The sequence below is a fragment of the Aphelocoma coerulescens genome, chromosome 17 (assembly GCF_041296385.1).
Source record: "Aphelocoma coerulescens isolate FSJ_1873_10779 chromosome 17, UR_Acoe_1.0, whole genome shotgun sequence".
Classification (NCBI taxonomy): domain Eukaryota; kingdom Metazoa; phylum Chordata; class Aves; order Passeriformes; family Corvidae; genus Aphelocoma; species Aphelocoma coerulescens.
In genome coordinates this window covers 9,231,883-9,256,557 of record NC_091030.1, presented here as the reverse complement: position 1 = coordinate 9,256,557, position 24,675 = coordinate 9,231,883, and the positions used below count along the sequence as shown (strand labels likewise).

The 24,675-nt window shown below is 52.1% G+C and overlaps 1 protein-coding gene across 7 annotated transcripts in view; it reads right to left on the bottom strand.

Moving 5' to 3' along the window:
- Nucleotides 1–346: 346 nt before the first annotated feature.
- The window catches only part of DAB2IP (DAB2 interacting protein), a 132,187-nt gene continuing 107,858 nt past the window's right edge, over nucleotides 347–24,675 (bottom strand). For 6 of the 7 annotated variants that reach the window (XM_069032186.1, XM_069032188.1, XM_069032192.1 and 3 more), the window contains 10 exons: nucleotides 23,277–23,421; nucleotides 20,987–21,131; nucleotides 17,770–18,006; nucleotides 16,127–16,328; nucleotides 15,786–15,964; nucleotides 13,378–14,248; nucleotides 10,970–11,122; nucleotides 7,879–8,081; nucleotides 7,205–7,292; nucleotides 347–5,665 (listed from right to left, as the gene is read on the bottom strand). In XM_069032186.1, the coding sequence (XP_068888287.1) occupies nucleotides 5,498–5,665; nucleotides 7,205–7,292; nucleotides 7,879–8,081; nucleotides 10,970–11,122; nucleotides 13,378–14,248; nucleotides 15,786–15,964; nucleotides 16,127–16,328; nucleotides 17,770–18,006; nucleotides 20,987–21,131; nucleotides 23,277–23,421 (2,391 nt within the window). In that variant the 3' untranslated portion in view covers nucleotides 347–5,497. The remainder of the gene's footprint in view (nucleotides 5,666–7,204; nucleotides 7,293–7,878; nucleotides 8,082–10,969; nucleotides 11,123–13,377; nucleotides 14,249–15,785; nucleotides 15,965–16,126; nucleotides 16,329–17,769; nucleotides 18,007–20,986; nucleotides 21,132–23,276; nucleotides 23,422–24,675) is intronic. The other variant, XM_069032187.1, reaches the window with a different exon arrangement.

Below are 24,675 nucleotides of genomic sequence, written 5' to 3'. Positions count from 1 at the left end.
CTTACGCCTCTCCCGGAGGAGCTAATTATGGTGATGTTAATGAGGCAGAGGTGCTGATGCTGCCCAGGGTTTTAATGACTTTCCTCCAAGTTTTCTGCTACTTTTACTGGAGGCAGAAGGGTGGTTTGTAAGGAGTGGTGGGGGCAGGAGCAGGCCTGACTGTCAGACCCCCCTGAGCACGTGAAAGGAAGGTGGTGGAGCCAGGTCAGGGCTAAAATACTATTGGGAGCAAATTGCAATGATCTGTTTGGGGAGGCAGATAAGACACGTTTGTGTGTGCATGTGGCATGTGCCAGGCTGCTCTAAAAGCTGGAAATGACTGAGTAGAGGTGCTGGAGCGCTTACGTAAAATATCTAAATAAATCTTTAATATTTCTAATTGCAAATGTACATAAATTGCACAGCCACATCATTTCTTTGAACACCAACAACTTTCTCTGTACATTATTACATAGTTTAAAAGGAGCTGAAGGAGATTCAGCAAACACTTCCACTTTGCTTTTTTGTTTTTTAAACATACTTACAAAAAAAGATTTGTTTTTCTTTATAAGAGGATATAAAACATAGCGACTGCTTATCAGGAACAAGTATCAGCCGAAGCAGATATACAGAGAGAGGTATATCTTAAGACACAGTGATGTATGATAAAGGAATATGTGAACATGGAGGCTGCACTCTGGAGTACTGGTAGCTGATGCAGAGCCACATGGCATTTACAGCAATGTCACAGCTCAGGTGATCTGTGAAAGTCAATGCTTGAACGTGACACCCTTTTCCAAAGCGTGGTTGTTTCTGGATGTTGTGCAACGCCCTCAGGATTGGATTTGGTTTGGAAAGCCCATGAGCTGCATGTTCTCATGCTGCTGTCGACCTCCTGCTCCCCCACGTGTGATTTTCCCCAAGGGAGAAGGAAAAGGCAGCAGTTACCTGTGCAGGGTCAGAGCAGGGCAGGTGCCACTGGCTGAGCCTCCTGGCTGAGCGGTTTCCTCTGAAATGGCCCTGAGGCTCAGAGACCAGCTGGGGATGGGCAGGGAGTGTCCCTTCCTGTGGCCACTGAAGGGAGCTGTGGTGGCCATGAGGCTGTGGCTCTGACCCAGACCAGGTTCCAGTCCTGGCCAGCCTGGAGGCCTGGATTGCTTTGAACGCAGACCTTTGGGAGGAAGTGACCCCAACAGTCAGTGCAGGTGGGAAGGACGGAGCGCCCACCCAGGGACAGTGTCACAGGTGTTCCCTTTGGACTTCGGCTTCGTGCTCTCCAGGCAAAGCTGTGTGTGAAGGACAGGGCAGGGACTGTGGTGGAGCTGCTGGACCCGCTGGTCACAGACTGTCAGAAAGGCCTCACCCCAGGGCTGCTCACCCTGTCCTGGGATTGCTGGGGGAAATGAGCCCCTCTCAGATCAGACCCCTGGGCCACAGCCTGTGGCTCTCCTGGCTGAACACATCAGTGTATCTGCCATCTGTGACTGAAATTCCTCTCCTTATCCGTCACAGAACAGAGCTCAGCACGTTTTCTATTGCATCTATGTGTGGACATTAGGAACAGGAAAACACCTATGAGCTATCTAAACTTTGGGAATTATTGATTCCTTGCTGATTGCTTTCCTAGGAGAGCCTGTGACACCTCACCGAGGTCCAGCAAGTCCCTATGCCTTTTAGGAATAGTCATAGTAGCAGAACCTGTGTCCTGCAACCTGCAGCAACCTCTGGGACTGGCTCCCAGACCAGAGGGTTCCACGTGTTCTCACAGTGCAATCAGTGCTTTACAGCTGCAAAAGCAGAAAACAAAACCAACCAGACTCAAATGACAATGCGGAGTGACACTGGACTCTTTGGATGGTGGCAGGATCTGCTTAAACTGGTGCAAAAGGGGCTGGTGACTACACTGTAGTATTAGTTGGCATGGGGAAGGACTGGGGTCCCTCCCATCTTTTGGCACTGAAGCCATAATCCCTGTCCAAAATGATGATGCTTAAAGTCCGCAGAGATCTTGGGATACTGGTCAGTCCATTTCATCCCCCTTCACACAAAACCGCTCATTTTTTCAGGAGCGTTCACTACAGTTTAACAAAACCCCAAATCAAAACTCTTAGAATCTTTGAGGTGGGCCCACCACAAATCTGGATCCATGGCTTCGCTGCCTTCCCTTCCCTTCCCTCAGATCCCCAAGGGAGAATCAGAATGTGGGTCTGGATCCAGATTTGGCAGCCTGAGCCCACCTCTCCAACACAGCAGTGAGATACAGCCAAATCCTGACCAAATAAGCAGCACCAGAAGTAAGTTACTATATACAACTGTTAGTGAGATAGATACGGTACAGTAAACACTGAGAACATTTACAAAAAAATATTAAGACTTGTATTAAGATAAAAATTGGAGTGTTTTTGCTTTGTTTACACTTTGACGAGTTTGCACTAGAACAGCCTCTTACTGTAGAAAGCGCAAGAACCGGAAAGGAAATGGAGCCGATCACAAAGCCTTGGGGACAGCGGTGGTTTGCTCTGGTGCTGCAGCACCTCTCGGGATCCAGGTATTGCTACGCCAGGTACCAGCTCCGAGGCCACGGCAGGGAACGCGTGGGGCTCCCACACTCACTCACACACGCACACATGCACAGAAATGTACAGCTTATAAATAACAGAAACACAAACTGAAGGAACAGAACTGAGCCTGGACCTGAACACCTGCCCCCAAACCTTTCTAGGGGAGGGTTCACGGTTAGGTCCAGTTGTTGACAGTTGCAGGGGAAGGAAATGGGGAAAAACGGGGGAATTTCTACTGTAACGAGACTTCATCCTGATTTGAATTTCTTTTTGTACTGGCTCGGGAAACTAAGCAACAACTCCAGAAGGTGTTGGCACTGGAACTTTTAAGATTTTAATAACTGGCTGTGGAAGGATTTAAGCATTCCTGCTATTTCAGCAGAACAATGTGTTCAGTAATTTGCAAGTTTGAGGGTAACCAGGAGTTTGTGACAGATTGGGACAGGGCAGGGGGGAGCAGTGCCTTGGCTTGTGATTGAGGAGAAGATTGAGATGTACTGTGCTTAGCTTCAGCACTAAACAATTGGTTTGTGGGTGTTTCTTTTTCCAGCTCTTACGGAGAGCACTGACTGCATCCCAAAATTACTTCCATGTATGAATGGAAACGTCGCTGGTGGGGCGCCCGCCCCATACCCTGTTAGCATTTCCATTCCTCTATGTCACTTCTGTCTTGAAAAACTCCAGTCTCTCACAACACAAATACTTAGAATGCAAAACAATCAGCTCTAAACAGACATCTCAGGGCAAAAGCGTTTAAAATAGTCTTTTTGCAGGGTTCTTATCATGTATTTGACTCTGAGACAGTGGCAGGTGTAAATCTACGTACCCAACGGTTCACAGTACCCTGTATAGTCCTAACCTGTCTGGGTCTTTCTCCAGTTGTAACCTTGTCAGATTTGTGAGGTTCTTCAAAGCCATCTGTGCTAGTCTCCAAAATTCAAAGGTGACTGTACTTGCCATAAGTACTGAGTTATGACATTGCTCTGAGGAGCTCCTTTTGGGGTTTGCTGTGTGCTGCACCCCTCGGCAGGTGTTGGCGGGGTGTGGAGACCTCAGTGCAACACGTTCGCTCCTCCTGGGCTTGGCCCAGGGCTTCCAGGGACCAGAAAAACGTGTAGGAAAAAGAGCATCTTTAATTTTGCAAACGATTGCATGAGGAAGAATGCTGTTAAGGAGCCTTATGGCTGTGGGGCAGCACGGCAATGCAGAGCTTACTGGCAAAGTGTCCTGCTCAGGCAGCCTGGGAAGTGTGAGGCTGAAGACGGTACCTAAGCAGAGCAGAGCTCAGGGAACGTCCTAGTCCCTTGGACTGTACATTTACACATGGCAGGAGGAGCTAGGACAGGCGTTGAGCAGTGTGTTAACCTTTAGAGGGAGCATAGGCAGATGTCCTGTACACTGTACACTGTCATCCGTATCTCAGAGAAACCTCTGGCTCTCAGTACGAGGGACCTGCTCTGAGAGTGGGACTTGTGAAGGACTAACTGCAAGAACCACAAACCAATAAACACCGTGGCGGCAGGTCAGCGGCACGACCCCCGTGAAGGGGTGCCCCCTCCGCTGAGCACAACGTGTCTGTGCCGAAGCTGCGCGTTCGGCGCTGGGAAAGTCTAATCCTGGCTTATGCCTGCACAGTGCTCCTGACAAGGGGCCTTTCGGTGGTGGCTGCTGTTCTTGGTGGTTACTCCCTTATGACCATGTTTTACATTCTTCAAGCCGGTTAATTTCCATGCAGTGCTCATTCCCAATTTAAAGAGGACAGTATTCCAGAAAATGGGATCTTTTTTTTTCTAATGCATACTGTGAAAGAAAAGAAATACAATTACCGATCTTCATGGGTCTTCAGGGCTCTTTCTTGTTTCTTTGTCTGTTTTTTTTCCCCAGAACTAGTAAAACTCTCAGCACAGAGCATTCCATCCCCACAATGAACCCTTGATCAAGCAGGAAGCTGCCACTCCATGTAGCCCCTTGCTCCCCCTCTACCACAACAGGCACCAGCAAATCCAGCCCCTGTCCCTCAATCACAGCTCAGGGACCAAGCTCAGGGAACATTCACTTTATTCTCTGGCAGGAAGTGTTCGTGGGACAGTGCCTGGGGCTATTGCTTACAAAACTCTTCCCCTTTATTTGTGAGAGAGCAGAAGCTGTCGAGAGGAATTGAGTTGCCATTCACCAGGTGTCAGCTCCTCCCTCCACTCCTCTGCCAGAGTCTTGGCCTTGCTCTGTGCCCCTGGGCTGCCCAGGGACCCCCAGCAGCACCAGTCCTGCCCCCCTGCCACCGGGGTTCCCCACACAGCACCCATTCGGCCACCACACTGCCCTGACCTTCCATCTGCACTGTGCTCCCTGTATGGGCGGAGTTAATTAAACACTAATTAGCAGCATAAATGCCCTGTGGATGCAGGAAAAGTCAGTGGCCTCACAGAAGCCACCAGGAAGGACGCTGGGCTCGGCTGGGGTTCACTTTGGGAGGGCTGTGCTCCGGGGGGAGTCACAGGAGGAGCGGGCCAGGCTTTGCTGCCGTCGCTCGGATGCTACATCCAGCAGCACACTTGGAACTGGACTTACTGGGCCCCTGCCTGCTGCAGGCTCTGCCCAGCTCCCTTTATTTTGCTTACTGCAATGACAAGGACGTTACTCCTTGCTGGGAGGGGTGAGGCATATCCTTTGGGCAGTTTAGAAGGAAAAGGTTACTTTTGTTTAAACATTAAACACTGATTCAAATCCAACAGTGACAGCGATTCTCAAATATATGTTATTTCCTTATGCCACTCATCTCACACTCGACATTCCCGTCCCTCAATGTGCTGGCAGGACATCTCCCAGCAGGGTCAGTCAGCGCCGTCCGCAGTAAGGAGCTGGTGCTCGGGGAGCAGCCGTTCTCTGAAGCCGCGGCTCACGCCTGCTGTGCACGGTCCCTCTGGCCAGGCCTCTCCTGCGGCAGCGCCCTCCGCGCGTTAACAATTACTGCTGTTTCTGAATTCTCCATTCTCTGTAATCTGCAATTTAGTTGGGTTTGTGGGGGAGATCCCATTACGTGTCTGCATGCTGTACCTCTCTTTCAGTTGAGTAAGGGCACTCATTAGCCGTGCGTTGGCAGCATCCAGGGAAGCAATGCGTTTCTCCTGCAAGCAAACGGGCAGAGGGCATGGTCAGTGGAAAGGCAGGAGCCCTGTCCCTCTGGGATGTCAGCCCAAGACAGTGACCCAGAGGCCTTTTGAACCAAGACCTTTCTCTTTGGCATTCTTAAGTGGGGGGTTTTTTTGAAATCCGCAGGGTTACAAATAGCCCCTGCCTGTGCAATGTGGCTACATTTCTTTTAGGATCCTGATGCAAATGGAGATAACACAGTTGCTCTAATTATTCAGTTGTATACCGTACTGCTTGTTTAAACTCAGCTGTTACAAAGATGGTAGGATTCCATTTCTAAACCCAAACTCTCCCAAGATAGTTACTCTTGTCAGTGTTTAATTAGTGTAAATTAATAGTTTAAATGACTTGTAGCCTCCCAGGCTGTCTTTGATGGAAACTCTCACCGATTACAGTGTTGTAAGGATGGGAGCAAGAGCTTCCATGTTGCAGCCTGATTCTACCACTCCTGTTCTTTGTGACACTGAACAAGTGTCATCCTCCTGTGACTGCCACGAGCAGAGGAACAGAACCAGCTCAGGGGCACAGCAGTTGCTCGTGTATAACTCTGAAAGTCAGTGTATGAACATGTCCAACACACGTACAGCCTGAGGTGACCAAAAGAGAACAGTACAAAGTGTGCAGGGGCACAGTCAGAACCTCACATGTACCCCACGAGGTGCAGGGGACAGGAGAAGGTTCCAGAGCTGATGGGAGGCTGCAGGTACCACCACTCATGCTTTAGGGACACCCTGGGTCTGCTCGGCTCTGCTGGAGCGCAGAACAGAATGGGATGGATGATTTAGCAGCTTTGAACAAACTGCTCTGCAGGAAAACTGGGGTTTTTTTACAAAGTTACTACTGTCTCCATTTTAATTAGCTACACAGCGAATTGGTCATGAGTAGTGACTCACAAGTGATTAATAGGGTTGTTAAGTGTAAGGCCAGAATATACTATCACTTCTAAGCCACAAGCAGTAGGGAGGCCTGGCTGCTGAGGACATGCTGGTCTCTGTTAGACAAACTAAAAGATTATGGGCTGTATTTTCATATTCTCTTTTCCAAGCACAGTGTTTTGCACCCATCATGTGATGCCCCTCTTCCACTGTAATTGACTGCAGTAACTGAGCTTCCCAGTCCTGCAAATCACAACCCAGAGGCTGAAAAAACACATTGGCTTGGATGTGGGCAGGATGTGTGTTCCTTGTGTCCAGGTCCTGTTCTGATGATCCAAGCATTACTGGGATATGAAGCACCAAGCAGTGCTCCAGGGGATGTGATCCTTCCACTCACTGACTGAGTTGTGGGCACAATCCCTCCCCAAACTGCCATCCCATGCCCTCTGTGCCATGCTCCAAGGCTGCAAACAGCTGTGACAGTCACTGTGTCCTGCTGCGGCTGCCCTGTCCCTGACTGTAGCTTGGTGCTGACTCACCCACACGGTCTCACCCTGGGCTGGCACTACTGCAGGGGGGGACTGTGTGTTGGCAAACCCACCCTGAAAGCTGCTGCAGCCCTTGGCACGGGGCACTCACCTGTGCATCGATAATCTTCTGCTTGGAATCCACGGCAGCCTGCATTTCAGCATGGTCCTTCTTTAACTCCTCCTCAACCGACATCAGTCTGGCAGCCGAGCACACAAGAAAAAGTTACATGGGTTGGGCTCTGCAAAGCCCAGGTATTACCCTCACACTCTACCTCCTCTTACCCACAAATGAAGCCTTTTTTCTTGGCTCTTATTCTTCCTTGGAGCGCTCTCTAGCCAAGTGCCCCAAAACTGAAGTGACAGCACAGTGAAGGCTGACCCAGTGGTGAGGGCTGACTGAAAGCACTAAGTGGGTTTGGCTCAGGTAAAGGTGAAACCAGCTGCACTGGAACAGTCCTGGACAAATGTGAACACCACATCCCACTGGGTGGGAGAAAGGGATTTAGAGTCACAAGTACGGGATGGTGATGAGATCCTTAGCTATACAATAGAACAAGCCTGCCAGAGCCTCTGAGCTCTCCCCTCCAAAACTTTAGTTTTGCCCTTGTGCATCAGGAATGTGTTGGGGTTTTCCTTGTCGCAGGTAACATTGAGGGGAAAACCCGTATGTGGAACCTGCCTGCATCTCCAAAGAAACCTGATTCTCCTGAGCAGGGGTCAGCTCTAATGCCAGCCAGGCTGCCCTGCCTTACTGCCATCCCCAGCACTCCCATCTCCCTGTACCTGCTGATGATGCCCTTCATCTGGATCTCCTTATCCTCCTGCTGCCTCCGGAGCCGCTCCTCGCTCTCCTCCAGCCTGGCCTGGTACTCCAGCACCAGCTTCTGTGTGGTCTCCTCCTGGCATTTGAAGCGAGTCTCATATTCCTCCAGCTTCTTGTTGGAGATGCGGAGCTTGTCCTGCAGCACCACCAGGTCCTGCTGGTACTGAGCGTGCAGGGACAGACACAGGAGGAGAAAATACATGTGGGACGTTACCTTGTAGAGTTCGCCCTTGCCAGGGTTTCCCCCAAACCCGCTCACGCCCCTCTCCTTGTATCAGACTATAGCTGCAAACCCGTATCAGACAACCCCGCTCGCCGACACCTCCTCTTCCGTCTTCTCCGCGGCGCCAGGAGCGATGCCGGGTCCGCGGGGCGGGCAGGTCACTGGCAGGTGCAGAGAGTGGGCTGTTAGCAGAGTCTGGCATTTCACAGGGGAAATGCAGGTTAGAGCGGGCCAATGGCAAAGGCAGCAGGCAGCTTCTCACACTGACAGCACGGGGCTCGCACAGGCAGGAGAGGCTGCAGCCGTGGGATTTGGGGTTCACACAGGAGCTCTTCAGTCTGCAGCAATAAATGTGGGGGCTTTGGGAAGGCTGGGAGCCAAGCACGAGCTGCAGTGACAAATGCAGGACACTGCTGTCTCATCACCCTTCATCGAGCTGAGGGCACTGTGCTGGCTGAGCAGGGCACAGAGCACTCCTGCTTTTTGGGGCCCAGCATTTAACTCAGATCTCAAACTAGGGTTCAGTCCAAGAAGAGCTGCTGCATGCAGCCAAGACCCCACAGTTGTACTGTTCATTTGGGTGAAGCTATAAATCAGCAGCAGAATCATGTAAAGCAATTTAAAAAATTAAGAGCTTTTGAACTTGGTGAAACTGGGTTCAGCTACTGTGGCAGCACAGCATTCAGTAAACTTGCTTTGCTAAAGGAAAATCACAGTGAGTGTGTGCACAAGAAAACCGCTTTAATTTCAAAAAATTATATTTGGACGTAGTCTTTTAAAAAGCATCTCAACTGGAATAACTTTAAAATAATTAACATGCAGCTGATAATGTGACAAGCTGCTTTTAAAGAGTCATATAAGGGAAAAAGGCTCCCATCTGAGTCATGAAGCCTGATCTACAAGTGGTATTAATAAACTGAGAGAAGTGCACTCTGTTGTGTCTTGACTTGGCCCTTTCCCTTTGGCCATCTCAACTGGGTAAGCACTGCAGTGATGGGTTGGGTCATGTCCCAGGTCTCAGAGTCCTCCTGGACCATGTGACCCCCAGACCAGCTCTAGGGAGAGGGGAGGGCAGCCAGGCTGCTGCTGCTGGGGACTGGCCAGCACTCCACTCACAGCAAAAATAACTGCAGTTTTTAAGGACTGAACACTTAGGAAGCTGATGGTCTTCCTGAACTGCCAAAGTACTGGAGCGAGGCGGTTTTCCTTTAGCAAAGCTCTTACTGCAGCATAGGAATGACACGGTTTGCACATGGAACCTGGAGCAACGAGGGAACAAAGCGCCTGTACAGCTGCACAGAAGCACTAAAGTCAGACAGCAGGGAGTTGCTTGAACAGGAAAGATTAAATACCTACCCTAGCCTTAAAACAGGAGCAGCATTAAGTGAGCTCAGAGGAGAGCAGGAGAGGCCTCAGAGCCCGAAGGAGTCACTCCTGTCTCTAGAACACTTGTCTCCTTCTCAGTTACCATTCAGGTCTTACGGTAATGGGGAGAGAGGTTATGCTAATGGTGATCTTGAATGTCAGTGACTGATGGGACAGCAGAGTAGGGAAAGATGCTGCATGGCAATGAGACAGCCTGGGCTGGGGCTCCCACTGGGCTTGGGGCAGGGACTGGGATGTTGCAGTGCCATCGGCATTTGTAACCCCACCATTGCCTGCCCTGCACTGGGTAAGGATGGGCCAAACCCACAAAACTGCTCTGACCTTCCTGGGGGCAGCTGGGAGCTGCTGCCTTGTACCTCCTGGGTCCTACAGCACCTGCCTTCAGCATTTTCCTTGGATTTAAGAAGTGACAGTCCCCCAATGACACAGCACAGCAGAATGAGCACAGGAAGGCTATTAGAACAAAACCAGAAACATGTCTGTGCTGGGAAACAGGACTGCGGCTTGGGAAGGGTGATGTCTGCAGTGCTGGTGTGATAGAAGAGAAGCACATTGAGGAAACATCCCAAAAGCTGTTGGTGCTCAAGTGTCACAATCCTGGCAGAGCCAGGCTGCTGGGAAAGAACCTTGCAGAAGCAGCAATCAGCAAAGATGGGATTTTCCCAGCTTCTGACTGCTGGATCCTCATTTTTATCCTGCTTTTTCTCCCTAGCCAAGCCTACTTTGTCCCTTCCCAGCTTCTCCCACCCCAGACTCACCCAGGAAGGAGGGGAAGAGAGTAGTACCCCTCTGCTTCAGAGGCACTGGGCCTCTGTGGGACCCAGGGGCTGAGACCGAATACTTTGGACGCGGCTTCCTGGCAGATCCCCGACTGGCCAGGCCCTGATCTGTGTGACACAGCCATAAGCTCGTGGAAGTGCCACAAAGTCACCCCAGGCACCAGTGCTGTCTCCGAGACCAAAATCTGGACTTAATTTTCAGGTCTGTGAACAGCCTTTTCACATGGAAGCTGCTCCCTGCTTCGTGTCCCTGTTGTGAGGCACGAGGCTGCCTGTGCCTTACTCCATCTCTGTTACAGGTGTGCTTAATCCACTTTTTAAAGCCTTCTTCCCAGCAGTTGGATGAGTTAGAATGGGGAGAGTAAGAGGGACTGGCTGGCTGCAGAGTTTGTTTCAGGGCAGCATCAGCACTTGATTCCTGGCTCCTGTGTTTCTTACTTGATTTCATCAGAAGGTGATTCCAGTCACTGAGTGTGTGAAAACCTCCCAGACCTTCCCCACAAATTCCCCATGAGGCTGAGTAGGACAGGGAGCAACTTGGCCCCCTCTCTCCTGGGCAGGGACCTGCACACAGCCCACCTTCTCCCCAGGGTGCTCAGGGAATGACATTCAAGGAAATCCTCTCTCTATTCAGAAACTTGTTTCAATCCAATCAGGTTTTACCTTTTCTGCTTGGCTGAGCTCGTCCTTATTCCTGAGCTTATCCCTGTGCTTGGAATCTGGGTCAATGCTTTCATCTTCTAAAAACTGCATGTTCATATTCAAAAGCCAAGCAGCAGTGCGGTCCAGGGCATTGGGGTTCACAGGAGAAGGGGCCTACAATGAAACAATGATACAACCATGACAAAAGAAAAACCTGTAACACAAATGGTTATGAAGCTGGAGAGAGAGTGAGAGTTTCCTTCCAAGCAGACCCTTTCCCATGCTGCTCAGACAGCAACGAGCCAGGCTGAGCTACCAGAGCAGCTGGGGCTGGAGCAGGAACGACTCCTGTTCTGCAGCTGGACATTACTTTGGGTCAAGCAGTGGGGTCCTGCTCGAAGTCACATCCCTGGTGTCTGTGCAGATCCTGTCACCTCACAAGGACATGACCTGCGAAGGTGCTGAGCTGCAGGTGAGTAGAGTGGCTGGATGTGGTTTATTCACTCCATGAGCAGAGTTCTCAACTCTTCAGCTTGTTAGGAGCCATCTTTGCTTCCTGTGAAGATTCCGTAAAACAAGATCTGAAAACTGAAACACTCCTTATGACCATTCAGGTGCCTTCTTGGAGAAGAAAAGTTTCTTTTCAGCAGAGGCTACACTAAGGATGCTGAAGAGGTCTAAATGGTCAGTATCACTTACTAACAGTGATATTCCATGGTCAGTGAGCTACAGTCATGTCTGCTGCCTTTCAGTCCTGGCCTGGGCAGGGACTGCCAGTGGCATTGCCTAAATATTCTCCAACCACATTACAAGGAAGTCACTCTTCAGCTATTTCCCCTCCCTCCTGCCTTGTTATAAACTGCAGTAAACAGTCAGATGAACACATGGGATCTGGATGACTTGGTCATTCAGGTTAATGACTTGGGAATTCAAGTCAACAAATCAGAAATGTCAGGGACTTTCTCCTTCATTCCAACCTCTGGATAGAGAAACCCAGTCATTGTCAGGCAGCAGAACAGGAGATTCTGAGTCAGGAGTGGGGAGTGGTTTAATTTCCTCACTGGGGTTAGGGCCTTTCCCATGCCATCTTCCAGTCTGGTCTTCTACCTCCAGAATTATGAATCCAAAGCATCAGACTTGGCCCATGAACACTGCTCGTTACAAATCCTCATGCTGCCAACATGCAAATAAAATGTGCAGAGTGAGGGTGGGAGAGGCATTCTGAGACTTCAGTTCCGAAGACAGACTTCAAGAGGACCACAGGGGTGGGTGGAGGAATCTTCTGTGAAGAGAACCTGGCCAGGGCTTTCCGATGGCCACCTGGAGAATCCTTGTGTTTTTGGAAGAAACCCTGCTAGAACCATTCCTCTGCTGCTTGCAGAGCTCTGTGCCCTCTGTCCTTAACGAGTATTGATTGTGTTACACAAAGGCTGCTGCACGGCGCTGCTAATGCCAGCGCTTACGGATCGATAGCGGAATCGCAGAACAGCCCCGGATGGGAGCTGCCTTCTGTGGGCAGCACTGACCAGGCTCCATGGCTGCCCTGTGCACGAGAGGCGGACACAGCAACACTGAGTGCTGGAGAAGGGCCTGAGCTAACTCAGGGTTTGGGTGCAGTGGGCTCTTGCTGGTTGTCCAGTCTCTGCATTTGCTTTTCTTGTCTAACTCTTCCTTTAGGCACAGAGGCCCTACCGGGATAATGCTCTGTAGGGCTGGTTTTGAAGTGTAGAGTGAATAAATGCACACTATAAAAACCATTTGTTCATGCCCGGACAACCAAAGGGCCCTAGGCCTGTGACCTACTGCCTCCCATTTTACCCCCACAGACAGTGGAATGGAATTCTGTGCAGCCCAGCACGTGGTCTTGGACTGGGATCACTTCAGAGCTCTGCGCAGCGGGAACGTTGCTCTCAGCTCCTTCCTCCCCGCTCCTGCAGGAGAGTCTCACAGAGCAAACAGGAATGTCCAGGAACACCGTGGCCCCGCTGGGATGGGAGCAGCAGCAGGGAGACTATTTAGTTACAGGAGATCAGGGTCTGTTCCAAGCCTGGGAGATGGCGCGGGGTTGACTATGGCATGGGATGAGAGCCTGGGCATGGAGAGGCAAAGCAGTGACAAGATGGTAGCGCAGGACAGTGGCATGGCTGCCATTGCCCTCAAGCCTCTGCCACCTACCGCCGTCACGCTCCAGTGTGCCACGTGACGGAGGGACACCGGGAGTGGACACTGCTCTGTGTTCCGTCCCTGGAGGGCCTCTGTTTCAGGCTGAGCTGGGTGCCAGAGCCGAGCTACATCCCCACATGTGATGCCACTGTGGGGTTGGCACTGATGTGGCAGCTCAGAGCCACATCCCCTCCCATGGCAGCCATCTCCATGGGCTGACCCCACCTGGCCCCTTCAGTGCCAGGGCCTGGACAGCCCGAACTCACCTGTTTGTGCATCGTGCGCTGCTTCATCTCGGGGCTGTCGCCCTTGGAGGAGGAGGACTGCTGCCGGAGCCGCGCCCCGCTGCCAGGCCAGTCGGGTGATGAGGACATCATGCTGCCGCTGGAGGGTCGCTGGTACTGGACCGTGTTCAGCAGGGAGGGCGGGGTGCGGCCGCGGGTGACGGGCGGGGGCGGCGGGGGCGGCTGGTCGATGCGCCGCTGCGGCCCTGCGCTGTTCTGCCGCGGCATGGTGGGCTGGCCGCCCTTCTCGGTCAGCGACAGCTGCCGCCGGGCCAGCTCCCCCGGCCGGCGCGAGAAGTCCTCGCCGGCGGCGGGGCCGGCAAAGCCGTGCTTGTTGGCCGTCAGCTCCTCGCTGTTGCTGTGGGAGCTGAGCGAGCTGTGGCACTCGGAGCCGGAGTCGCCGAGGCCGCGGGGGGACAGCGGCAGCCCGGCGGCCATCTGGTACACGGGGTTCTGGAAGGACAGGGGCGCCAGCAGCTGGGGCCGGCCGGGCGCGCTCTCGCCGCTCGGCGTGGTGGGGGTCTGGCCCACCCGGCGCACGGTGGCCATGCCTGTCACGCTGTTCTGAGTCCGAGTGGTCCATACGCCCTGCAACTGCCCCAGGGACGACTGACTGTCATTGAGGGAGTCGGCCGTGCCGGGCGCGTTGGCCCCACTGTCCAAAAGCCGATTGTCCTGCAAGTCCACCATGGACAAACTCTTGCTGCCATTAGACATCTGCACGTCGGGCTCATTGGCCTCTGAGTAACTGGAGCTTCGGGCAGGTGAGGGCTGGGCCCCAGCAGACCTTGTGACAAAAAACAAGTCCTTGTTTTCAGGGGTTGGAGATGGTAACCGTGTGAAATCTATCAGACTGCGGGGAAGTCAGTGCATAAGGAAAAGGAGAGGAAAACAAAACAAAAAAGAAGAGTTGTGAATGCTGCACCGGAGTAGGAAAACGAAATCACTCAGAAATCAGGGTGGCGCAGCTGTGTGGGACAGGGATGCGGACAGGGACAGGACCCAGCCCTGCCGGGAGCAGGGACAGGGGCTGGCCCAGCCAGGGACAGTGTGAGGAGTGGGGAGGGTGCTGTGGAGCCCCGGGCTGGCCTGGGAATGGGCAAGTGAAGGCAGGTGAGTGAGGGCAGTGTGTGCCCGCAGGGCACTGCACTGTCACGAGACTCAGGGACACACTCCTGGGGGCTGCTCAGCTCTGGGTTAGTGTGTGTCACCCTTCCTGCTCCCAAGGGCTGTATCCATGCCAGTCCCATGTCCCCTGCTCTGTAGCAGGGCAGCAAGCTCCTGCGGGCACACTGGCCAGGATTTGGACGGCACAGAACACCGTGGGGGCCGGATGCACACCAGGCCTCCCAGGGTCAGTGAGTGCTCGCATAGCAGAGCTAAAGCCTGGCAGCCGAAGGTTATCCCCCCACTCCTGCTGCAATGCACATTCATGCAATATTGATTTCTTGGGGATAGGAAGAGAGAGCTTTGCAGTAGCTTAATGTGAATATTCTGCTGATCAAAGATGGTGCACTGTAAGCAAGTATTTGGGGGGGAAGCATATTGTCAGAGATTCTCCACAGCATTGGATTTAAATAATTGCACCTCATGCTGGGAGGCACTAGAGATGAAAGCTCTGATTAGAGCAAGTCCAGTGCCATTGCTGCCTTTCATTCCTAATTAAACTGTTAAATATTATGCAGTTTCCACTTACAAACTATTTAACTAGCACAGTCTTTCCATTTGTGTGGGCTTCATTTCATTTTCCACAAACAGAAACTTAGAGGTCTGCAAAAGCCTCATCCTCCCCATGAATGAAGCTCCTTACTTAATAAGGCCAAAAAGTGTGTAGGTGACTGTGTCTGTGAATCACTGCTCAGCACTGAAAATTCCCAGTTTTATAAAAACTGGACAGAGTAGACTGGAATTCATTGTGAGGCCTCTACAGCTTGGCAACTGTTCCAGAACTATCCAGGTTTGGACCTCAGTGAATTCAGCACACACCCTACGTTGTACAAAGATGGGCGAGGCCAATCCTGCACGTCTCACAGCCCTTAACAACACCACCCATCACCTCAAGGTCAGCACTAGCAGACCCCCAAGTCCTCACAGCATGAACACTTTGCTTCTGCAGCCACATCTCAACAGCTGAGACCGTTACCACCAGGTTCCTGATGTCCCAGACCACATCCCCAGTTTTGGCTCTCAAGGGGCCCAGGATGGAGCCACAGACTGGCACTACCACCCACTGCTCTTTCCACAGTCAGAGTTGAACTACATCTAGCACCAGTTCTGCGACAGGAAAGCCTGGCCAGTGGATCAGGCAACTCTGCACCCTGTCGTGCCTGTCTCTGCATGAATATGCTGAATGTCCCTGGTGTGTGGCCAGGCCCCCGTTGGTCTCTTACCCAGATAAGTCATTCTCTATGACCATTTTCTGCAGCCCCGCGGAGATGCTGTTGCCAGCACTGGGTGTGGAGGCGGCGTGATCGGCCGTGACCGACACCTGCACACAGGCCGGGTTACTGAGAGCAGCGTTGACATCCCGCAGGATCCGGGGCAGAGGCCCCAGTTTGGTGGCAGTGCCCTGGGCAGAAAAGAGAGCAGAATTACTGCCAATGTCTCGTGCTTTTTGCTAGAGAACTTTGGGCTTTGCCAATTGCTGGACAGTCTCTTCAGGGAATCACATGAACAACATTTTCTCCATCATTTCCTGTCCCCAAAGTTGTCCCTGCCATCCCCTGGATACCTGCTCCAGTTGGGAAATGACTTCCCAGAGTAGTGAGTGCAACGTGGACAGTTCCCGGCCCAGGTCGATGTAGCCCTCAAAGCCAGCTGTGTTTGAGATGGTCTCGGGATTGGAAATCTCCAGGAGAAATCTCTGCATGTTAGTCCATTCATGTTCCAGGAACTGATTCATAAAGGACATGTATTCTTCTTTGCTGCCAAACCTAGTGAGAGAGCAACACGGATTTCAGGTAAATCCAGGGAAAAAAGGTGCAGTCCACTGAAAGGGCAGGTACAACACAGCTAAGAACCTTCCTCTGGCACCTCAACCCTTCCAAGCCTTTGGGATCCCTTGACTGTGAGCAGGCACCTGGGACACCTCGCTGATCATGGAACCAAAATTAACCCCAGCCTGATCCAGCTAAGCCCTCGTCAGTGTAGGATCTATGCACCAGAGACAAAAGTGAAAGCTGGCTAAACAAAGGAATTCTTGGTAACATAGTGTCTCACTGCTGGGTCAGGGCACAGCCTCCAGAAACAGGACCTGTCAGTGGCAATCAGGGTGCTGTCAGAGCAATCACCCTCAGCTGACTGGAGCCCAGCGATGGACAGGGGCAGGAATCCTGCACTCTCCAGCAATGCCAGCACAACCGCTCTGAGATCATCTGGGAGAGCCACCCCTGCAGCTGGGCCACCCCATCAGCCCCTCAGGCTTCCTGCCACCTCCTTCTGCCCTCCAAGCACTCCACCCTCAGTCTTCTCTCTGATTTAGAACACAACTGGTTGGACTGTCCTGGCAGCAGTTGGTGCTGTGCCAGTGGTTCCATGGGACAGGCTCGGCCCGGTGCCATCCACAGGACAGCTCGGCTTGATCACTTGAGCTTGACTAATGTCAGCTTAGTTAAAGAGCCTTTCCTGCAAAGTGCTGGAAATCTGAAAACCCTTTAGTTAGGGATTGGTCAGGAATACAGAGAATTTCTGTCATCTAGTGTAACACACTTGTACATCTCCTGCTGGCGTCCGCAGGCGCGTCCGTGCGTTCCTGACTGCGAGTGTGAGCACTAAGCCAGTTTCCAGATCTAAGAAGCTTTAGATAGAAACTGTCCATTCATGTTTCAGAAAGCTCATCATTTTGTTATCAGAGCTCAGGATAAGTAGCTCAGAGCTACAGCCAGTGGAAAGATTTTCAGAAATCTCTCGCTTTGTTTCCATCAAACCAATGGGCTTAGTTAGAAATTGATGGTGTCCCTGTTCTCAGGCCTTCCCAGTTCAGTCAGCTGCATTTTAATAGCAGGGAAGGTCCCAGAGCTCAAAGGAGGGATGGAACAGTTCCTGAGCTGAGCACATCACTGCTCTGGTCCTACAGGACATCACAGGACAAAGTCCCCACTGCCACCCCGCTGCTTGTCCATGTGATCAAAACAGCCTGTTTTCCTGCTCATAAAACATGTCCTGTTTTGGAAACTTGAATGATCTCCCTGACCTGACCGTGAGGGAACAAGTCCCAGAGAGATGTGGAGAAAAAGCCAACAGGAAGCAAACAGGCCCTTTTCAGTGAGGAAGGGAGTGGCCAGTGTGGGACTCCATGCCGGCGCCATGGCTCTGCCCACGCACCTGGAGGTTCTGTCCCCTCCCTGGCCCTGCCCTGCCCATGGCATGGCTTACTTGGCAAAGTTGGCAAGGTTCTGGGTGACCTTGGCGATGAGGGTCAAAGTGCGTGCGGTGCGGTCATCGGGGTACTCCTGGAGCAGGCTGAACAGGGATGGGGACATGATGGCTGGGCACAGGAACCGCAGGAACAGGGAGGCACTGATCAGGCGCTCGCTGATGTCAGGGCGGCCTCGGTTGCTGCACTCTTGTCTCCATGAGGCAAAAACTTCTTTGAGCTCTCTTGGGAAGACACTGAAATGACAGAAGGGCAGGCATTGTCTGTCAGGGTTGGAGTGTCAGGAGTCTCAAAGCACATGGGGAAAAAGAAAAGCTGCTCTGTAAAGTTGTAAGAGAAGCAGCTTCTATTAGACCTTATGCTGGATGCCAAGACCCCAGAGAACTGGGAAGATTGGGATATGAAACAAACCGTGCACACCAGCTCATCAGGACTCAGTGGCTGTGCCATGGGGTGTTCTGAGCTGGAGGAATCACAGCCAGCAAGGAGAGCATCTCCTGAAGAATCACCAGTAGCACTGGAATCTCTGGCACAGCTAGAGCTTGGAGGGGGGGCTGTGCAAACTGTAATACTCCTGTTCAAGCACCTGGATCAAATCCCACTGTGCCTAGTACAAACACAGAGCCCCACCGGAGTTACTCCAGCCTTGTAGCTGCACAGACCTCAGCCTGCCTTTCCCGGATGCCAGAATTCCCCAGGGGCCAGCAGACACTTGCTGCAGCAGCCCTTATCACTGGAGAACGGCTGCCTGTTCCTGCCCAGCCCTCCCCAGCTCCCTGCTCCCACCTTATCCTGTTCCCAGCATGTGTTATTTATTCAGCTGGAGACTCCCACCCGGAAGCAGGCTGCCACTGGGCTGCCACTGGTCCCAGTGTCCCTGGCACACAGATCCCATGGCCCTGGCCAGGAACCACTGTCCGTGTGTCACACCCGGAGCTGTTCCCCGACAGTGGGGGTACAAAAGCAAGTGAGGAGGGTCAGGCTCTATTTTGGGCCATCTGACCTTCTGACACAGCAGTGACACTCCATGGAAGTGCCTGGAAACCACTGCCATCCTGTTCAGCTTCTGCTCTGTGCTGCCTTCACACTTTCACCCTCATGAGCTTTCACCCTGAGCTTTACAAATAACATTAACCAATGTCTTTGGCTGGATAAATTCTCCTTTGTCTTTGGCTTGATCCACACAATTGGACAAAACCCTTTCACTTCATGGTATTTGCCCAGAAACAGGAGAATCCTTTAAGCAATTTGAGGCTTGAATGATCAGGACAGGTTGTGCAGTGACTGGAGAGCAAACCTCTGAAATGCAGCACGCACACGTCCCGGTCACAGGCTGGAGCCCGTGAAAGTTTAATTGTGTCACAGCGGATGGAATTTGGATCGTTGGCTTTATGTGACAAACGGGCCCGTAATTCATTACCCAACTTCCCAGTAACGAGCTTCCACATGCTGAAATTCTGCTTACACTGAAACTTTCCAGATGTCCAAATTATGTCATAATTATAACAATTTTCAGTTATTGTGAACCTCTTTCCTCTCCCTGACTCTCTCCACAGATGAGCACACACACTCCAGTGCTCTATTTAAAGCAGGCTCGTTGGCTGTTGGGATACCTTGGCCAATCCCAACACTCATCAGCCCAATTAATCCCCAAGAACCGCTGAGCTCAAAGGACTGAGGGGGAACCACTCAGAGCAGCAGCCCAGCTGCTCCAGCCTTCCTTGGAAAGACAGGATGAGAGCAACAAACTTCCGTGCATTCCTGACTTTCCCTGGGTCATTTTTCAGGCCTATTTTTAGTGCGACCTTTTGAGTGCTGCTTTGGGTATTTTTAGGAAGACATAAATTCAAACTATTATAATCCACTGCTGACTGGAAGTGGTGAATCCCTCCTGGGAGCAGGTAAACGCCATTCCTGAGTCAGAGTTATTAACTGGCCAAGGATAAGGATACCTGTACAGAACCTGCCCTTGGTGTACCTGTGGTAGATAAAGGCAGCCTGAGCAAGCCTCTTGCTCCCTGCTCTCTCTCTGAGCAGGATCAGGAAAAGCAGTTCCCTTCCTGGCTTCCAGGAGGGCACACTCAGTATCTCAGGAGATTATTTATAGTAAGTTTTCTGACCTCAACACAACAGCTGGGAGAGGAGAGAAAACAAGAAATCCTCATTATCAAGAACTTCCTTCCTCTAATATTATCCCTAGCTGATGCTTTGCAACAACAGTGTTGCTACTAAATACATTAATTAAAACTAAGCCCAGATTTTAAGTGGAAAGGCTGGAAATCCAGCAGTGAGACAAAAATGCTCCTTCTCTCATGATCAGGACCAAAGGCTCTGGGTATGTTAGGAAAAAAAAAAAAAAATTCTCCAAGTAAAGAGAGTCTCAAATCCATCTTTTTCCTCTGTGAGGTCACCTCTGCAAGCAGCAGCTGTCACAGACCCATGGACTCCTGGCTCCCAGTCCCAGCAGGAACACCATGAGCACAGCTGTGCCCAACAACCACCTCCACAGCAGGATGCACTGCCTCACGCCAGCCCATTTGGGATATTCGGGCCTGTCCCAACCAGTTGCAAGAACCTTTACCCTGAGAACAAACAACTCGGAAATGCCTCCAGCTGCATACCAGGCCTCGGGCCAAGGAGGCAAAGGGCTCCCATCACCCAGCAACCACCCAGGGCTGGGAGAGAGAGGGGTTACTCCAAAGGAATGTGGGATGCTGAGCCAAGCAGGGAGAACAGCATCCTCCTCCCAGTTCCAGCACTCTGCAACCAGAGAACATCTGCCCAAACAAAAGCTGCCTGTGCTGGGGCAGCTCCTCGCAGGTGCCACAGCCCCTGCCTGCTGCAGGATTTCCGAGCTTTGCCGGATGTTCTTGGCAGTGGAGATCTGTCAGTCCCATCCAGACTGACTTGTTCCATGGGTGGAAGATCCAGGCCATGTATCTCTGCTCTTTATTCCAGAATTTCGTACACGTTTGGCACCAAGTACCCCTCTGAATCAGTCACCCTTGACTCCACTGCCCTGTCCCTGTACCCCAGTGACCTTTCAGCACCTCTGAAAACGAGAGTGACAGAGAATCCAGGGGGATGCTACATCCCCAGAGCGGATACTCCAAACTGTGGCAGAGCCCCGCAGCTCCCCCTCCACAGCTCTGCCAGAGCTACGGGACAGGTGACACAGCACTCCTGAGGAGGGAGCGCCACTCCTGGGATACCCACCAGTAGGAGTTGATGATCTTGCAGAAGGCCAGCTCACAGCACATCTTCAGGTTGCCCTGATGTTCGGGGAGGTCTGAAGACGAACATTTGCTGGGATCCACCTCACAATTTTCATCCGATTCGTACAGTGCTTTGATGAACTCCCCTGTAAAACAGAGTCAGGGATGGGTTTGGAGATGTGAGAAGTGCAGCCTTCAAGCAGCTCTGCTCCTAAGCTCCCATGCCCGAGCAGCTCCCTGGCACCCCATCACACTGGGGGAAGGTGAGAGGAAGGTGAGAGCTGCCCCCTGGGGCAGCTCTCCATGTCTTCGACAGGACCCAGGAGAGCCTGGCAGTTCCACAGGAGCTCACAACCAGCACAGCACAGCACAGCCAGCACCCTGCACATTCCATCCTTGTTCCCCAGCTGGCAGCACTGCCCCTGTGGCTCTGGGATATTGCATCAGGACTGTGCTGCCCAGCACCTGCCTGACCCCCTTGCACCAGTTCCAGAGACGCTCCCTTGGGCTAATCGATGAGGAAGGATGCTGGAAAGCCCTGTAATTATTGGTGGCATGGCCTGCTACTGCAGCCTGTGCCCTGGTGCTGACAAACCACTGTGATTCACAGGAGAAACAGGTAATTAAAGGAAAGAAACAATTTAGTTGGTTTATTTTGAGCTGAACATCACACAAAATGAAATTAAAATATTTCCCCGAGTTTCCCTGAGCTCCTCTTTGCTGCCTGGCTGCTCCTCACCTTTGCAGAGGCTCACACTGGGCTGCTCCACCAGCTTCTGCTCTTGGGCCACTTTTCACCCCAGGGTACCCGGGCACAGCCCCTGCACTCAGGGTGGGGTGGGGGTCAGTCCTTCATCCCAGCAGTGACTGGGGAGATCGGGAACAGGGTAACAGGGATGAGGAGGCAGTGTTTAGCGTGGATGACATTCTGGGAGAAAGGTTTGCTTTGGTTTTCTTCTAATTCCAGTTGGTTTGTTCCTAATTCCTGACTGTCTTGGATTTTCCCATCCTGTTTTTTCCCCACTCCGATCTGCATTCCTTCCCTGTTGCCAAAACAAATTTTAATTATATACTGGAGAGCCTCTCCAGTGTATTTTCAGCTCTGCCAGGGAGCTCTGGAGCCGTTCTGCTTGCCTGCAGGTGATGCCTGCTGTTCTTACCTGGCCCCATCACCTGCTCCATGGTTCCAAGGACAGTGCCACGCTGCCCTGGGGCACCTTGTGACACACCAGTGATTCATCTCACTGGGAAAAGTTCACTCAGAACCAGCACCCTACAGTGAGCAGGAACCCCAGGCTCCTCCTGCACGAGATGGAACTGGCCTGGCAGCACTGAGCCCCCAAAAGGTAATATTGCAAAATTCTCTGATATCATTAATCTCTTGACTTTTGAGAATTTTTGAGAGTAATCTACTTACAGATTTGCCTTCAACCAGAAAGCATTACAAGGCAGAAATAAATAATACTCCCTTTGCTATTCTTGTGGGCTCTCTGCCTGAATTTGCTCAATTATTTCCCTTTCCTCAAGGTTTTCATCATCATTATTATTCTCTTAATAAAGTATTTATGCTTCTTTCCTCCTTGCTAAAATTACACAAATCCACTAGCAGGAACCCAACATACTGAAAAATTAACACCTCAGTAGAAACTCCGCTCATCCTGCCCTGGGATGTGGATCCAATGGAAGCTCACAGAGCTTCCAAGGCAGCCTCTCCCCATCCTCGTGCTGTGCTCCTTGCATGCAGCAATTCCTTCCTGACCTGCCCAGAAGCAGAAGCTTCTAATTATTTTCATTTGCATCAAGAGAAATATTTTTTGAGCCATAGACAGAGCCAGCACTTTGGGAAAAAAAACCAAAACACCAGGGGGGTTCCCAGTGATGGATGATCTGGGAGGCAGCGCATCACTGTGACTTGGGAGATCTCATCTGACTCGGGAGCGCTGCAGGAGCCGGGCAGCGTCCCTGGTGGTGGTGCAGGGGGCGAGATTCAATCAGCCCGTGACAGCCAGCGCTGAGAGAGAAGCCCTGGCAGGCAGCAGAATGCCTTCAAACATCCGCTTGTTATCTGCTCTGAAAGCAGATTAAGGCGCCAGCTCTGCGGTCACCTTCACCTGGCAGCAGGGAGCTGCCCACTGTGGCCATGGCCACGACCAGGCTTGGACCTGCTGCCAGGGAAACCCTCCAGCAGGAAAGCGCTGGGGCCTCTGATGGCCATCAGGGCTCAGGTGATGTCCCCACCATGCAGCTTGGAGAACGTCTCTGGGCGAGACCTGCCAACGCTCTGTACGTACCTAAGGCATCTTGTAAGTATTTCTGCCCCACCAGCTTCAGGTATTCTTCAATTGCTTTGGTGGCCAGTGTGTTCTCCCTGAAAATGAGATGCTCATTCTCACCACAGCGATCAACTTCAGACATCATCAGGTCAGTCAAGAAATCCTGGAAAGCAAAGCCCATGGTGGGTCACCACGCACTGACACTGGTTCCGCAGCGCTGCAGCTCCCCAGCCCCGAGAGCTCCCACCTCCGTGAGACACCCGAGGGACTGGAGGTGCTGCAGGTGATCCTGTGTGAACGCACTGCCTCACCACCTGCCCAAACTGCCGCGGAGACGAGGAGAAATAAACCTCTGGAGAGCCTCAACTTCTGCACCCCAGCAGTGACTCAGACCCGCATCTGCCTCTCCATCAGTGCTGCTTTTTGGCTGGTCTCTTGTCAGCCTCACATTTCGTGGGCAAAACCTTTTCTCCCCTGTTAAACATGGCTGCGTTTGGTGTCCAACTGCACTGGCTGCAAACCAGGGCCCTGCTCCGATGTCATGAGCTGTGTCTACAGTTAATGGCTGAGAATCAAGCCTCTGGTATGCACTGAGATGCTCAGATTTCCAATTTCCTCCCTATTCATGGAGATAAACAGCGCTTCAACAGCACCCATTTGGGGCACATTTTTGGTCTAATGTGCACACAACCAAATCCATGGGATGTGATAATCCCCTGTGCTGCAGAACAATGGAAGGGGTGAGCAGGAGCAGCTCCTGACAGCTGCCCCTGCATCAGTCTGGGCTCAGCTGCAAATTCCAGAGGAAAAACAGCGTTCTAGAGCGAGCTCCAGGTCTGCTTCAGCCACAGCATTCGCTGAGCAGAGGGTCTGGTCAGGAGGTCCTGTGCATGCTGCTGATGCCAAGCGTGCTGCAGCCAGGGCTGATCCAGGAGGAATGCCAGGCACCTGCTAATGCTGATACACGTTCTCTGCACTGCTATGGGACAGAGCAGCTCTGCTTGGCTCCTCCTTGCTGCGCCAGGTGCTGAGGTGTCACCACGCACCTGAGTGACAGTGGAAAGAGGCTGCTGGCACTGTGCAAATCACCCATGTTAACCCCTCTGACTGCCTTCCATGCAGGAGACAGAAATGTTGACACACACGTTCATTCACCTCCCCAACCAAGGGCACCTTTTAAAACTCATTCCCATTAAAACAAAATAATCTGCTTAGTAGTAACCTTCCGCTAAGAAATTCTTCATTTCCCTTGATGGTCACAGCCAGTTCCTGGCAGAGGCAGCAGGAGCACCCCAGGCTGCCACACAGTGCCCCAGGTCCTGTCCCTGATTTCCCCAAGCAGAGCAGAGCTGCCATGGTCTAGTCTGCTCCAACCCATACTGGGGAGAAGGGACATCAGGTCCCACTCCCTGCTGGT